The sequence below is a fragment of the Aedes albopictus genome, chromosome 3 (genome assembly GCF_035046485.1).
Source record: "Aedes albopictus strain Foshan chromosome 3, AalbF5, whole genome shotgun sequence".
Taxonomy (NCBI): Eukaryota; Metazoa; Arthropoda; class Insecta; order Diptera; family Culicidae; genus Aedes; species Aedes albopictus.
The window spans coordinates 178,348,030-178,363,449 of NC_085138.1; the positions used below are offsets into that span (position 1 = coordinate 178,348,030).

General features: G+C 38.9%; 1 protein-coding gene across 3 annotated transcripts in view; it reads right to left on the reverse strand.

Moving 5' to 3' along the window:
- Positions 1-404: 404 nt before the first annotated feature.
- LOC109403272 (flotillin-2) overlaps positions 405-15,420 on the reverse strand; it is a 37,871-nt gene continuing 22,855 nt past the window's right edge. For 2 of the 3 annotated variants that reach the window (XM_062855407.1, XM_062855406.1), the window contains exons 4-7: positions 9,224-9,440; positions 2,916-3,051; positions 2,453-2,851; positions 405-2,392 (exon numbers count right to left, since the gene is read on the reverse strand). In XM_062855407.1, the coding sequence (XP_062711391.1) occupies positions 2,213-2,392; positions 2,453-2,851; positions 2,916-3,051; positions 9,224-9,440 (932 nt within the window). In that variant the 3' untranslated portion in view covers positions 405-2,212. Of the gene's footprint in view, positions 2,393-2,452; positions 2,852-2,915; positions 3,052-9,223; positions 9,441-9,544; positions 10,253-15,420 lie in introns of those variants that run through there. The other variant, XM_019676074.3, reaches the window with a different exon arrangement.

Genomic DNA, 15,420 nt, shown 5'->3' on the forward strand with positions numbered 1-15,420 from the left:
TTAATCATAATCTTTAATCATCCTAAAAAGCAAATTAATCATTAATCATAATCAATAATCACCAAAATTGGAATTTTAATCATCAATGATTAATCATGATTAAAATTTTTGTTAATCATGAACGCTCTGAACTATGCATATTAATTGATTCTTGGAAAAATCTCGATCTCGATGTCGTCCGGCCATTTGACTTAACGCCGTTTTGCTGAATGCCATTTGGCCGAATGCCATTAGGCCGAATGCCATCTGGCCGAATGGGTCGTTTGGCCGAATGCCATTTGCCAAACTTTCAATATTTATCAAGGATTTTTCCTTTGAATCATAAGCTGTTCTTTCGAGTTCTACTGATGCGGACATCAGTGGCATATTCATTTAAGTTCATCATTCATTTTTCGGCCAAACGACATTCGGCCAAATGGCATTCGGCCATATCAACCTTTCAGCCAAATGCCCTTCGCAAAACCGCATTCGGCCAAATGGCGTACGGTCAAATGACACGGAACCATTTACAATTACGTGTATAGTCTTTATTATGCTTTGGCAATAACGTTTTCATCAACATCGTCAGTTGATGCCGAAATAGTCAAAATAGAAATACTGCAACCGTTCCCAATGGATCAATGAAGCGAACTTTCCTAGCACTCGCCACATGTAAACAAGGGCGCCACGGTATACGGGCATTAACATTGTGACAGCAGTGGAGTTATGTCAAACACACAAGGCGGCCACGGTGGCGCTATATGTTCATTTCATAGCGGCCGTTTTACGCTATGAAATGAACAGATAGCGCCACCGTAGCCTTGGGGGCTGTCCATTAATTACGTAAGGGTTTATGGGGGGAGGGGGGGGGGGTGTTTGAGAAATCTTACGCGCCATACAAAAATTTTTGGGTTCTCATACAAAAAATCTTTCAAGGGGGGGAGGGGGTGTCTGAAAATCGTAAAAAATCCCCTACGTAATTAATGGACAGCCCCTTGTGTGTTTGACGTAACTCGACTGCTGTCACTGTGTTACAGTCCATTTACGGTGGCGCCTTTGTTTTTATGCGGTGAGTAGCGGGAAAGATGGATTGATCGATTTTGCGCACTTTGTTGTAATGTTTGTATTAAACATAATCGCTTTGTGTGGTTGTACATTCTGCTCATGCTTGAAAGAAAGTAAGTATCTAATCAACTATATTGTTATTGTTGATAATGTTAGAGATATTTTTTGCAAGAATTGTACCTTCGACTGAATAACGTTTTTTTGTTATTTTGATTGATGGGTCTTATTTTATTCATATGTCTATGTTCAAACCACCCATTATAATGAAATTTTACTTACATATAATATTGTATCTTTTGTTAACTGACAAACAATCTTCAGTCAGTTAAAAATGCATGAGAAATTGAGTCAACCACAAATAATTGTAAAATAGTCAAATAGTATTGCTCCCAACCCCAAGTATTCTTCGTAAGATATCTCGGTAACGAAACTTCCAATCAAAATAAAATTCAATAACGTTTTCCTATAGGATGTGGCAACTTTGATTTGATTCCAAGAGAATTCAAATTGGTCGACAGTTGACAATTGATATTTGCTCATTTCGTCGAGCTGAGCTGGTTGATAAGAAGTATAAAAATGCATTTCGAAAACACCTTAGCGTCATTTTTAGTTACTGAAGCAAATAGTAACACAAAATTCTTTTTTGAAAAAGATGCAATTGCACATTCTTTCAACAAATTTAAAATTTCCTCAGCAGAACAATGTTTGGAAGAGGTCGGTAAATCCAATGTCTGATAAATGCAGAAGAAAACGGATGATCATGATACGCTTCATTTGTTGTGTTAGTGTTATGCTCTTTGATTAATAACTGATTGAACAGATGGGTGAAGTTTCTTTACTATGCTTAAATTTATGGGAATTTGGGCGTCTGTTTTCACTTTTGATTGTTTTAATCTGTTTTGTTTTTTTAGTTCCAGATATGTGAAAATTTCCATTTCACCGACGGTACCCGAAAAGGAGTAAAACATTCCTGGATTAGTAATAAGTCAAGCACTTTGATGTTTTGCATTCATTCGTAGCAGATGATTGGTTTGATCGGTATTGTACAGTATGCTGCGGTTTTGTTCGAGTAAACAACTTTTTTTTGGTTAAACGTGTTCTAATCGGAAATATTCTCTAGAACGATCAATTAGCTGCACAATGGTCGCTTAGCACAGTTGTAGGTTTATTATGCCTTTGCCCCTGGTATTTTACCTAAAACCTTGGACAGATCCACTCCGGTCAGTGCGTTGATTGCTGGCGGAAGTTGACCGACAAGGCGTGTCACGTCATTCGTAGTGTTGTCATTGCCACCGATCAGAACGATCTCTTCGGTCTTGGCCAATGGAGCTGCAACTTCAGCCGCAATCTAAAAAAATATACAAAATTTTAAATTTGAACTAGCCATCCAATCATACCCCAAACGTACCTTTGGCAACGATTCCAGAACGATGTTCATAATGGCGGCATCTCCGTACTGTTTGTACACGTTGGCCTTCATCCGCATGCGTTCGGCTTCCGCCTTACCGACCATTTCGATGGCGTGAGCTTCCGCGGCACCGAGCTTTTTGATCCGCTCGGCTTCGGCCTTGGCATTCTCGACCGTTTGGGTGCGCTTTCCCTCGGCAATCATCTGCACGCGGTAACTCTCGGCTTCCGCCGGAAGTTTCACCGTGGCGGACAGTTCGCAATCCTTTCGATTGATTTCCTGGGTTTCGATCTCGATCTGCTTACGACGTTCCACAATATCGATCTGAATTTCCTCGTTACGGATTCTCTGACGAATTTTCGCCGCTTGCAGCTCATAGGCAAGTTGTGATTCAGCTTTCTGGAATGGGAATTATACCACGTGATTAAGTTCTGATACGTTTGTCATCCGTGAAGAATCTTACCGCAGTGTTGATTTCCTGGTCAAAATTGGCCTTCTGTAGCTTATACATTCGTGCATTGTCTTCGATTTTGGTGTCAGTTGAATATTTAACATCCATTGCGCTCTTTTCACATTCAGCCTCTCGTATTCCAGCATCCCTTGAATAAAGTGAAGTTTAGGTGACTGAGTGACTGAGTTGAACACATTTACAACTAAGCTCATTTTAGTAAACTATATTCATAGCTAACTATTACAAACATAACGAAAAAATAGTTTAAAATTTTGTGTCATATGATGCACATGATTGGAGCGTGGGATATCACAGAAGTTTACATGACATATCATGTAAAAGTCATAAAATATCATGTAAACTTCCATTATATGTCATGTAATTCAGCATGACTCTGTGTGTTTACATGACATATAACACAAATTTACATGATATATAAAACCATCATAACACTAAATTTACATGACTAAACTGAAGTTCACATGACATGTAAATCTCATTATTTTTATCTGTGTACGTTGCAAAGCAAAGGTTGGGTAACGCTTAATACCTGAGGTATGCCACAAAAGTTCAGCTCATTGGACGCAGTGGCTTAATTTCCCCAACAGGGGAGGGAAAATACCTGAGGTCAATAGCGTTTTCCCAGCAACTCCTATCCATATCTCCTTGTGACACTGTGCGGGGCGTACGGAAGACTGGGTAACTAACTAGTAGGACGGGGGACTTTTGTCGTAGACTGATAGGGAAGGGTGGTTTGTTTCGGCAAGCCTGAAGATATGATCGTTAGGCTACGGAAGGGGACATCAGGGACATCAGAACACAGCTTTGGTTTAGCTACCTGAGGCGGACGTAAAAAAAGTCAGTTAAACTAGGGAAAATCAAGGTATGCTGGTGCGTATGTCATCCGACCTTCCACGAGCCACCGGAGGTTTGTTTCAGGTGTCTGTAATCAGGACACAAGTCATGGGACTGCAAAGGCCCAGACAGGCGCAAACTATGTAGGAGATGCGGCGCCAAAGGCCATAAGGCACAAGGCTGCACGAGTCCATCAAATAATTATTGTCTGATTTGTACCGGCATTCAACGAGTGGTCCAAGTTCAAGATGCCCGGCCTTCAAGAATGCCGCACAAATCACATTGCAGGTAACGCAGCTGAACTTTAACCACTGTGACGCAGCTCAGCAACTACTTTGTCAGACGGTTTGAGTGGAAGACGGATATCGCCATCATAGCGGACCCATACCGAGTACCAGCCGGTAACGGAAATTGGGTCGCGGATGGGTCCAGAAAAATGGCGGCGATATGGATGACGGGTAAATAATACCCCGTCCAGGAGTTGGTGTCTACTACCTATGAGGGCTTTGTGGTCGCCAAAGTAAACAGTGTATTCTTCTGTAGCTGTTAAGCGCCTCCGCGGTGGCCGATCGAAAAGGTAACACAGATGCTGAACTGTATGGCGACCGTGCTAACAGGGCGAAGGCCGGTGGTAATATCGGATGACTTTAATGCATGGGCCGTGTAATGGGAAAGCCGTTTCACGAACCAGCGGGGTCAGATCCTGCTGCAGACACTGGCCATACTACATATCGTACTAAGAGTACCTTTAGTCGGAACGGTACGGAATCGATTATTGGCGTTACTTTTTGTAGTTCTGCCCTAACAAGTAGTTCGAACTGGAGAGTAGACGATAGCTACACTACACAGCGAGCAGGCTGCCGGTAGAGGAAGAGGCGGCTAGGCCAAGTCCAATCCCTCGTAGGTGGATGACATCATACTTCGATGAATGGGTATTTAGGGAAGCGTTCCGCAGTGAGCGAAACCTTCTTGGTTTAGACGGCGACGAGCTGGTAGCGGTGCTCTCGCGTTCGTGCAATGCGACCATGCCTAGGCGAGTCCACGCTAGAAATGGGAGACCACCAGCTTACTGTTTTTTTTTTCCTTCTAAACCATAGGGGGATAAATCTGCTCATCAGACACCCTAACAGGAAGGTTAGGGTAGTGTGGGGTTGAGGCCGTCTTCTACAATGCCGGTAGAAGCCAGGACTACTCTCTCCTCGACCCACTAAAAGCTTACCAGCTTACTGGTGGAAATAAGCGATTGTGGACCTGCGCCGCACCTGCCTACGAGCAAGGCGGCGAATGCAGCAAACACGAACTGAGGAAGAGCGAAACGAACGGCGACGGGTGGTATTCGCCGCTGCAAAAGCGGCGCTGAAGACCGAGATAAAGACAATCAAAAAGGCCTGCTTCGAGGGTCTCTGTCAGAGTGCCAACGCGAATCCGTGGGGTGATGCCTATAAGTCGTGAAGGACGAGAAGTTTAATGGCTCCAACAGAGCAAGTCCAGAGATGTTGGAGGGGATCATCGAGGGGCCTAACCTGGCCTTAAAAGTAGCTATTGCAGAGGCTCTCGAGATGTTCAGGTCTGCTATCCAGAAATGGCTGGACAAGGGAGTTTTCCCAGAGGATTGGCAGCGGCAGAGCCTGATTCAATTGCCAAAGCCAGAGGCGAGGAAACTACCTGAAGACCCGTCGGCATATAGACCACATGCTAGCGCGCTGCGATGGCTAGAACTCTCATCTTGGAGGGATCCGCTGGCCCTATCGAGACTCCGCACAGTAATCTCATATATCATGGGAGGAAACGAAACGTTTTAAGACTTTTTAGGGTGTTTCAGGAGGTTCCAAAGGGAAGAAGCTTCACAGGCACTCTGATGAGCTTAAGGGGGTTTCAGGGGAATTTCAAGTGCGTTTCAAGGCGTTTCAAGTAGTTTCAGGGCTTTCCAGAAGGATTCAAAGGGGCTTTTAGGGGTCTTTCAGGTGAATGTCAAGGGGCTTCAGGGGGTTTCAAGGCGTTTCAGGGCGTTTGACGAATTTCCAGAGGGCTTTTAGGGGGTTCCACATGCTGTCAGGTGATCTTCACGTAAATTTCAGCAGGTTTCATAGATGTTTCAAGGCATTTCAAGGCATTTCAAAACGCATTTCATGTCGTTTCAGGGCGTTTAAGGCGTTTCAGGACATTTCAAGACCTTTCAGTAAGGCTTTAGGGGGCTGCATTGACTCTCAGGTGAGTTTCAAGTGGGCTTCTTGGGTGTCTCAGAAGATTGATTGATTGATTTGTCTTTATTAAAGAGACTTTCAGCCCTTGGCGTCTCAGAGGAGTTTCAGGGCGTTTCAGGAGGTTTCAGAGTGGTTTTAGGTGGCTCCACAGTCAGAACCGGATTAACGATTGTGGGTGCCGGGGCCGGAGCGAATGTGGAAGTCCCTTCGATGTACAAATGCGATGAGCAAAAGGTCCTTGGCCCCCGGCCCCCTTAGACCCGGCCATGTCTACAGTAAACATATATAACAACACTGGAAACCCACCGGTCAAGTAAAATTCTCAAATTTCATGATGAAATGAACGTATTATCAAATTTTTAGCTTATTTGATAAATATTTTATTTCTTCTTCATCTTCTTCCCCAAGTAACACTCTTGTCATATTAGAGTTACGGCAGCGCAAGTTTTGGTTGTATAGAAGTCAAATTGACGATTGACTTGAATAACGTTAAATGTATTACTATACAACCAAAATCTGTGCTGCCGTAACTCTTATATAACTTGTGTGTTGCTTGGGTCTCATTGACTCTACGGAACTTGGCCTACCTCTCTTCAACTTAGTGTTCTTTGACCACTTCCACAGTTTTCAATTGAAGGGCTTTCTTTTGCCGCATGAATTTGTATATTGTGAGGCAAGTACAGTGATACACTATGTCCAGGGAGTCGAGAAAATTTTCCCGACCGGAACGGGAATCGAACCCGCCGTCTCCGGATTGGCGATCCATAGCGATAGCCATAACCACTAGGCTAACTGGAGACCCATTAAACATTTGAGTGTGCTTCTGTAATTTTTGGACTTTTATATCTTTGAAAAATAATAGGGGGATTCACTTAACAGCGTAAACTGATTAAACTGATTAAATGTTGCGATCACCAAGGCAATCTTTGATTATTTCTTATGCAAAATCATGAAACATTTCAAATAAGCAGAAAATCATGGCTTACGCAGCGACTTAATCTGTTTAGTGAGTACACCTAATAATTTTCTAACGGAAAGATTTACTTGAGCGATTATATCTCGAAATCAAAGCTCATCATATCCTCTAAAATTCGTTCATATATACTTGTACAGTGTGAAGAAGTACTTCCGGTAATAATTCGAGGTTTGTTTGGAGAGATATCCAGAAAACTTTATTTTACGAATGAAAATTGCCTGGAATGCATGCATTGATGACTTTTTGGTGGGAAAATAGCATTCATGTAAATCTTTCCGTTCGAATATTTTTTCAAAGATCAAAAAGACAAAAAATCACTTGAAGCACATTCAAATATTTACTAAATGAGCGAAAATTTGACAAAAAATTCATTTTATCATAAGATTCAAGAACCTTACTAGAGCAGCGGATGAAAATTTATAAACAGATCTACTCCACTGGCTCTCAGGTAAGTTTCACGGGGGTTTCAGGGGATTTCAAAGGCGATTCAAGGTGTTTCAGAGGGTTTTTGGAGAGCTTTACAGACTCAGCAGGGGTTTCAGAAAGGTTTCAAGACGTTTCAGGTCGTTTCAAGAGCTTTCAAAGAGGATTTAGGGTGCAGCAGAGGCTCTCAGATGAGTTTCAGGGGGCTTCTTGGGGGGTCTCAGAGGAGTTTCATGGCGCTCCAGGAGGTTTCAGAGGGCTTTTAGGTGGCTCCACAGGCTTTCAGGTAAGCTTCACGGAAGCCTCAGGGGATTTCAGAAACGTTTCATGGTACCTCAGGAAGTTTCAGAGGGTTTTAAGGGGGTTTTATAGGCTCTCAGGTGTACTTAGCTGGGGTTTCAGATAGCTTTCAAGACATTTCAGGACGTTTCACGGCGTTTCAGGAGCGTTTCAACGGGACTGTCTAGGCTTTCAGGTAAGTTTCACGGGAGCTTCATGGTGGTTTCAGAAGCGTTTAGGGGCGTTTGAGGAAGCGTCTGGCGAGTTTTATGGATCTTCACAAGCTATCCGTTGAGCGTCACGAGTATTACAGGGGGTTTCAAAAGCGTTTCAAGGCATTTAAATGGGTTTCAGGAGGTTTCATAGATATTTAAGGAGACTTTACTGGCTCTTAGGTTAGTTTCACGGGGCCTTCAGAGACGTTTCAAGGCGTTTGAGTGCGTTTCAGGAAGTTTCAGGTGAGTTTTGAAGAGTTTCACATATTCTCAGGCGAGTTTAACAGTGGTTTCAGCGGGTTTCAAAACGTAAGTACAGGGGGTGGCCAAAATGTTTGGGATAGGCAACTTTTTTTTTCTCTCACTAAAAAAATCAACATGCAATCCATCATAACTTATTTCAACGTTTGAAAATTACCTACGTTTTATAGAATTTTGAAGCATTAATGTATTGTTGATAATCGCTCAAAATTTCATTAAATTCGGTTCACTGGTCTCCGAGATATGACAGTTCAAAAATTAGTTTTCTGAAAAATAGTGTTTTACGAGAACGGTTCTAGCTTCGCGAAAGCTTAACCAATCGAGCTCAAATTTGTACCAATGATGCACATATAATAGGTTGACAAACAGTCAAAATTGGAGAACTTTTGATGCACTCTATGAAAAGTTACAACATGTTGAATTTTTTGTGAGAGAAAAAAAAATTGCCTATCCCAAACATTTTGGCCACCCCCTGTATCTTTAGAAATTCCAATTGAAAGCTTTCTTTAAGCAATTGTAAACTTCTGAACAATTTGATACTGTGAAATTTGTGAAACCCAATTTGGCAATACTTTGTCGAAAGAAATTTGGCAAATCAATATCCTCGTTGAATGTGGTCAACACAAAATTCTAAAAAAAAAAATCATAGAGCGTAGACTTTTCTCAGAACTTGTCTGCATGGTTTATAAAAGGTAGATTGATTTTTTTAAAGTAAAACATCAAAACGTCTGTCTCGCTTTAATTTTTTATACAATCTTTAGAGGCGCATACCGGACAAACGAAGCATCGAGGCAGATAATCCAAATCGGGCGCATTTGTTTACGAATTTTCAAGATTAGTAGCCTTTAAAACGCGAATAGGGTTTTCAAGTTGGTCATTGTGGCAACCATATTTGTATTCTCTGATGTTTCACCAGAAATTGGAAAGACAAGGGATAAATTACTGGAGAATTCATAGAAAAACTCATCAAAATACCTTTTGAATTCTCTAAACAGGATGATTCAAGAACGGTGATCTCTGATGAACTCTGTTTTCATTATCGAACCATACATTTATAAAAAATAAACACAAATTTGCATCCATAACAGCCTTCAAAAGCAATCCTACCTGTTAGCTTCCGCAACTCCGGCATCGGCGTCCCGCTTGACGCTGGCAGTTTGCGCTTTGCCCAAAGATTGTAGATACTGCACATCATCGTAGACATCCTTGATGGTGAACGAGAGGATTTCGATGCCCATACGCCCTACGTCAGGGGCTGCGACTTCTCGGACCAATGCGGCGAATTGGTCGCGGTCTTTGTAAACCTCTTCGACCGTAAGAGTTCCTGTAGGGCGAAAATAGATTGACAGTGTGTAGAATGATGGTTATCGTTTTGATACAATTGAGTGATAAGCTTGTAAACTAAACGTACACGTGTAATATTGTTACCTTTTAATTACGACGTAAGTACCAGCAAGAATCAAAGACAGTTTAAGTGTTCCCATCCAAAAGAAAGACATTGCAATATTGTTCTATTTTAAGCCTTCGCAGGAACGAAACACACTAGTATATTTGCTTTTGAAGTTCACTTTTGCACTTGTGCATTTAAAAATTATAGCAGTCAGTTAGTAATAATGATGCATTAAGTGCATTTCTGGCCGAACGACTACAAGCAGATATGATAGACCGGTTGCTACCGGAACATTATTGAACAATCAATGCCAACGGCAAAAGCGCTGCACATCGGACTAACGTCGGTTTTTACCTCCCAGTTCTGCTAAGTATGTGCACCTACTACATACAATGTTGTTTATTGTGATGATGATGCAAATGCCTCGGTCAGATTGCGATATAATAAATGGGGAATTTTCAAAAGATATAAAGATCAATCATCTAGGTGTAATGTCATTTTGCTCACCGGTAGGTTTCAGGTTTTTCAAGAACTTTGATCTCACGGTCGAATTCAGCTAATTCAACGACCACCTAGCATCACGTGCACACCATTTTTTTCCGGAAGTGATACATTTTTCGTTACAATAGTGAAATTGATTCAAATCGTCATGTTTAAGGCATTTTATCAGAACACCCATATCGCATTTATTAATAGTTAAACATAGAGGTATGTGATAGGAAAACCACATCTTATGAAATGATAAAACTATATTTTACTATACGAAATTTATTCATTTAGGGGTGGTGGGGGTAAAGTGGACAGGTGGGGTAAAATGGATAGGGTACAGTTTCATGACTTTTATTGTTTTTCAAAATGTTTCAACATGCCTAAGCATCATTCTACTTTTGCTAATCTTGAACATTAAAATCAAACATACCTCTTCAAGATGACAAAAACTTTAAAAACCACGTGAAAAATCGGAAATGATGTAAAATCTGCTTATAGTTGCTAAGGTTTTCTCGTAAGTTTTTTTTTAAATTATTACAAGTTTTACACCCTATACAAATGAAGTCCACGTAGAAGAATATATTTGACCGGAAAAAAATAAAGTTTTGTAAAAAAAAAAATTTGGAAATAATTTAAACAAAATCAGACCGTGGGGGTAAAATGGACAATCGGTTCAAATTTCACCAAAATTTCATATTTTTTTGCAAACTTCTGAATCATCAGCCGTCATACCTGTCGTGGGAAAGTTGAAGTAAAAAGATATAAAAAAATATTTTATATCTTCAAAATATAATTTCCATACAAAACAGTGCTTGTTTTTTACACTATTTTTACAATAATTATTTAAGTGTGTTTCAAAGTTTGTATTAAAAGTATGAAAAGAACAAAATAAAGGTATCGTATGAAATTTGATAGTTTGTATTTAAAAACATAGAAACAATATGCTGTTATATAACTTTTAACGACTTGTTCATTTTACCCCATCGATTGTCCATTTTACCCCCATAAATTTTTTTTTCACACTATTTTGATGCACGATTTGGTGGAGAAAATATTCAAAGAAAACAATATTTTTTAAATGCAACCCCTTACAAGATTTCTAGAGTATATCATTACCTTCCATGTTACTCGGAAAAGCAGATGGATTTGACCGCATTTCCGCGGGAAACGACCAAAATGCTTAAGTTGTACACTTTACCCCCACCACCCCTACGCACGTTTTATTGTTTTAACAAGCCAAGGGCTGAAAGTCTCTGAAATAAAGACAAATCAATCAATCAATGTTTTAATTCTCTATAAAGTTTAGAATGTTATTACCCTAGTTAACCCTAGTAGATAGGCAGAAGAGTAACAAGAGCTCAGGGGCACCAAGCGGCCCAAGTAACACAATTGCTATATATAAGAGTTTATATTTCAGTTTTCATACATAGCTAGTTGTATTTTTCTTGTAAATTAGATTGAAAAATGTACACCGACAAAATCAAAACAGTGCGATAACGGGAACTGGGCAAGGCAAGCGGCGATCTATGCAACCGGTTGGTTTCCGGTCCAAGAAATAATTCCCACGTCGCACGAGGGCTTCGCTAAGATCAACGGGGTGTAGGGTCTGGGACCATTTGAGCAGGGGGACCTATTTTGGGCACTTGATGCTCTTACCTTAGTTAACTAAGCTCTCCCGAGCAGAAGGGAATAACAACAGCATAAGAAGCTGTGTTATTTGGGCAAAATAACTGAATAATAAAATCGATTATTTTTAAGGTATTACCATAACATATTGTGTTATAAACTTGTCTGTCATAAGCGGCAAAATAACAAAGTCCATAACAAAAAAATGTTCATGGAAAACCATTTCAATAACTTGTCTTGTTAGTTTCAATAACAACTTAATAACAGTGAATTCAGAAAATATTTCAATTACAAATTTTGATATTAATATGTTATTGATAATAATCGGAGAGCAGAATTTGCTTTGATATCAAACTCGTTACTAAATAAGTTCTAATACACTCTTTTGATCGTTTGGGGTCACCCGTTCAAAAACATGTCATTTTTTTCAGGGCCATATCTTCGCCAATTTGCGTCCGATTTCAAAAACCTAGGTCTCATTCAAAAGATCATAAGTTAAAGAAACTTTGAACACGATTTAAAAGAAACTTTTTCAAAAAATTTTGTGTGTAAATTCAACCCAAAGTTGCCAAATTTCCTAAAAAATGAAAATAAACCTACGGCAGTGTCGCTGGATATTGGGTCGATCAAATTTTAGGATGAGAGACGTAATATAACCCATTTTCTATTAGCTTTCAACTGCTTTTTACAGAACTTAGCTAAAAAATCTAGAAAAAAGTTATTAAGTAAATTAACTTTTCATGTTATCGACCAAAAGTTTGGGGTCATCCCTCAAAATGATGTATCGGCCAAAAGTTTGGGGTCACTTTCGTAAAACATGGAAAATTGATTTGATGATATCTTGGCTTATTTGAAACAAAATGAATGATACTTACTGCATAGACATTGAACCACATCTATTTGTTGAAATTTACATACTAAAACTTAACGTAAAGTTGCCTGATTTTTTGAAGTGTGGTGAAATGTGTTAACTTTCCATAACATTTTTATATACAAAAATCGTTAAATACGTTAAGTTAAAGACATCAAACGTAAATTTAGTTATTTATCTTTGAAATGAGCTAAAAAGACTTAAAATTGAACTATAGATGACGAAGATATCACCAAATCACTTTTCCATGTTTTACGAAAGTGACCCCAAACTTTTGGCTGATACATATATTGAGGGGTGTTATTTCTCTGCGTGTAGCAAATTAAAAACGCTTTATAAGGTTGTATTTAATTAGGTGCACCAACTACAATCAGCTACAATCTACTTTTGAATAAAACAACCTTGAAAATAATAAAAATAATAATAGCCAATCTTTCAAGCAGAAATTTTAAAACCCCTGAAAAGCTCATTGCCAATTATCTAATCCGGAATCGCCTTGCCGTATCTGCTGGCAGTAATCACGAGATAAAAATACGGCAGTATCATATTAAATCACGTCACAGAACATTGTCGCTCACTTGCTCTTGAATATTTCAAAAGACTGCAATAAGGCTGATACAAATTTAATTTTGACTTTTTGTCTCCCCTCCCTTCGAAAATTTTTGGCTGGGTTTAACATTTTGAGGGGGCAGAGAAAAAAATATTTATCAAAATATCGGGCATTGGTGAGAATTCTTTAACAAATCCGATGAGTTTTTAATATTTTCAGATAAAAGGCTTTATTATTTTTATCCCCCCCCCTCGACCCGTCAAAGAGTGGTGGGACAAAAAGTGAAATAAATATTTGTAACGGCCTAATTGTCGCACTGAATTTATATTCTCGCCGTTACTTTATTACGGTTTCTCCCATTTTTTTTGTTCATTTAAATTTTCCTTCTAATTAGATTATAGGACACTTTTAACAGATTTCCAGTACATCCTCTCTTTATAACTTTTCATAAATGTATGTTGACGTCAAGTCACTATCGCACTATAACTTCTCAAATTTGCACAAAATTTCATACACAATAATGAGCAGTAGTTGTATATTGTTTTATAACCGATGCACTATCGGTTATAAAACAATATACAACTAGCGAATCACAATCGATTTTGCGTGTCAGCCAGCAGAAACTATCAACTGTAACTTGTTTACCGGTCCACTAGCAACTGTAATGTTCAATGTTAGACGGTGGATACTGAACTGCATAGCGTCGTAGCCGTTATCAGTACAATCTGTCGCAAACTTCTAGCTGGGCACTTTACACAGGAGAGAAAACGGTGAGCGGGTTTCGTCAAAATATCGTTTCTCCTGGAGAACGCTTCTTGTCACACACAATGCAGTAGTATACTCAACGGAGTAAGTTGGTTTACAATAAACCAACGCAACCGCCAGCTGGGAAGATATCGTCACTTATTGACGGGGGGCTTTTGTTAATTGGACTCAATCTTGCGAATTGTGGAATGAACGCAAACGATGTGACGGGGCACCGTGAGTAGCTGTCGGAAGGTGACATCCATTGATCAATCGACACTTTTGATTGAGGCTTCAAAACTATTCATGAGACTCTTTGAAGAAGTTACGTATTATATGGATGACCATTTGCAACATGGCTCTTTCTCATTGAGTTGGTGTAGGACTTTTTCAAAGTGAGATATTACCCTAAGGTCATTGTCAGAATATAGAGCAGGAATCCAATTGATTTGAACTTGAGCAGCGACTTACATACTATAAATATAGGCATTAATGATATGTTTTATGTAATTTAATAACTACGCTGGTTTTCAGTCACTTTATGAAGCTCAAGTAACGTCCCAAGTAACACAACTAGTACTATAGTAGTTCATAATTCACTATTCATACATAACCGGCTGTATGTTTTCTGTTTTATCGACTTTATATTGAACACTTATATATTGAAAACAGTGCAAAAAATGGCGGCTTATAAAACATCTTTTATGTTTTATAAGATGTATTCAATAACACTAACAATACTCCAAAGATACGTTCTTACCTACTCTCTAGTTGTGATTAGTTGAAATTAAGTTGACGGTCAATTATTAAGCTTGCATATAACACATATAACACAATCCCAGGTATAGATTATAATTAAGTTATTTTCAAGTGATACAAATATGTAAAAAACATTTATAATGCGTACTGCTTCAATTGTTGAAAATAAGCTGCTTGGAAGATAAATAACTAGAAGATTGCATATATACGACCAATCTCTCAAAAGACTCAACTGTAGGTGAAGCGTGGTAATATCCAGCAGAAAAAAAACGTGAAAACTATCCAATGATTTTATATTCTAAATAAAAGCAACTATCTTTTTCAACATGGAGACTGAAAGAGTCGATGATATTTAAATATTCGTATAAATTAAAATGAAATTTACTCGGTGACTTTAGTACTTTATCACTTGCGCTGTGAGTTTTATGGTGAAACTTGTAATTCCAGTCATCTATTATTCACGCGCCAACGATTTAAATTAAAAAAATGTCGCATTCATCAGTCATTTAATATTGTTTTGTTGACTTTTTTTTAACGGCACGAAAAATTCAACATGGCAGATTATCCATGAAGCTTACAGTGCAGCTCAAAATAGTTTTATATATAATGGAAATTTGGGACATAAATAAAATTAGACTCTTGACCCATTTCTGACTAATAGTCGTTAGCAAGTCTAAAACTTAAAAGCAGTTTCCTCAAATTGATTTGTAAATTCAAGTTGAGCAATATTGCCAGTTCGTTTCAAATGCTTATGTGGGTTCTCATTATTTCATTCAGCACTGTAAGTTGCATCATTTTTCTTCTGGAGTAAAGAGGAACCAAAAACACGAATATATTGTTTTGATTTAGAATTAGTTCGAAATTCTTCAAAGTAA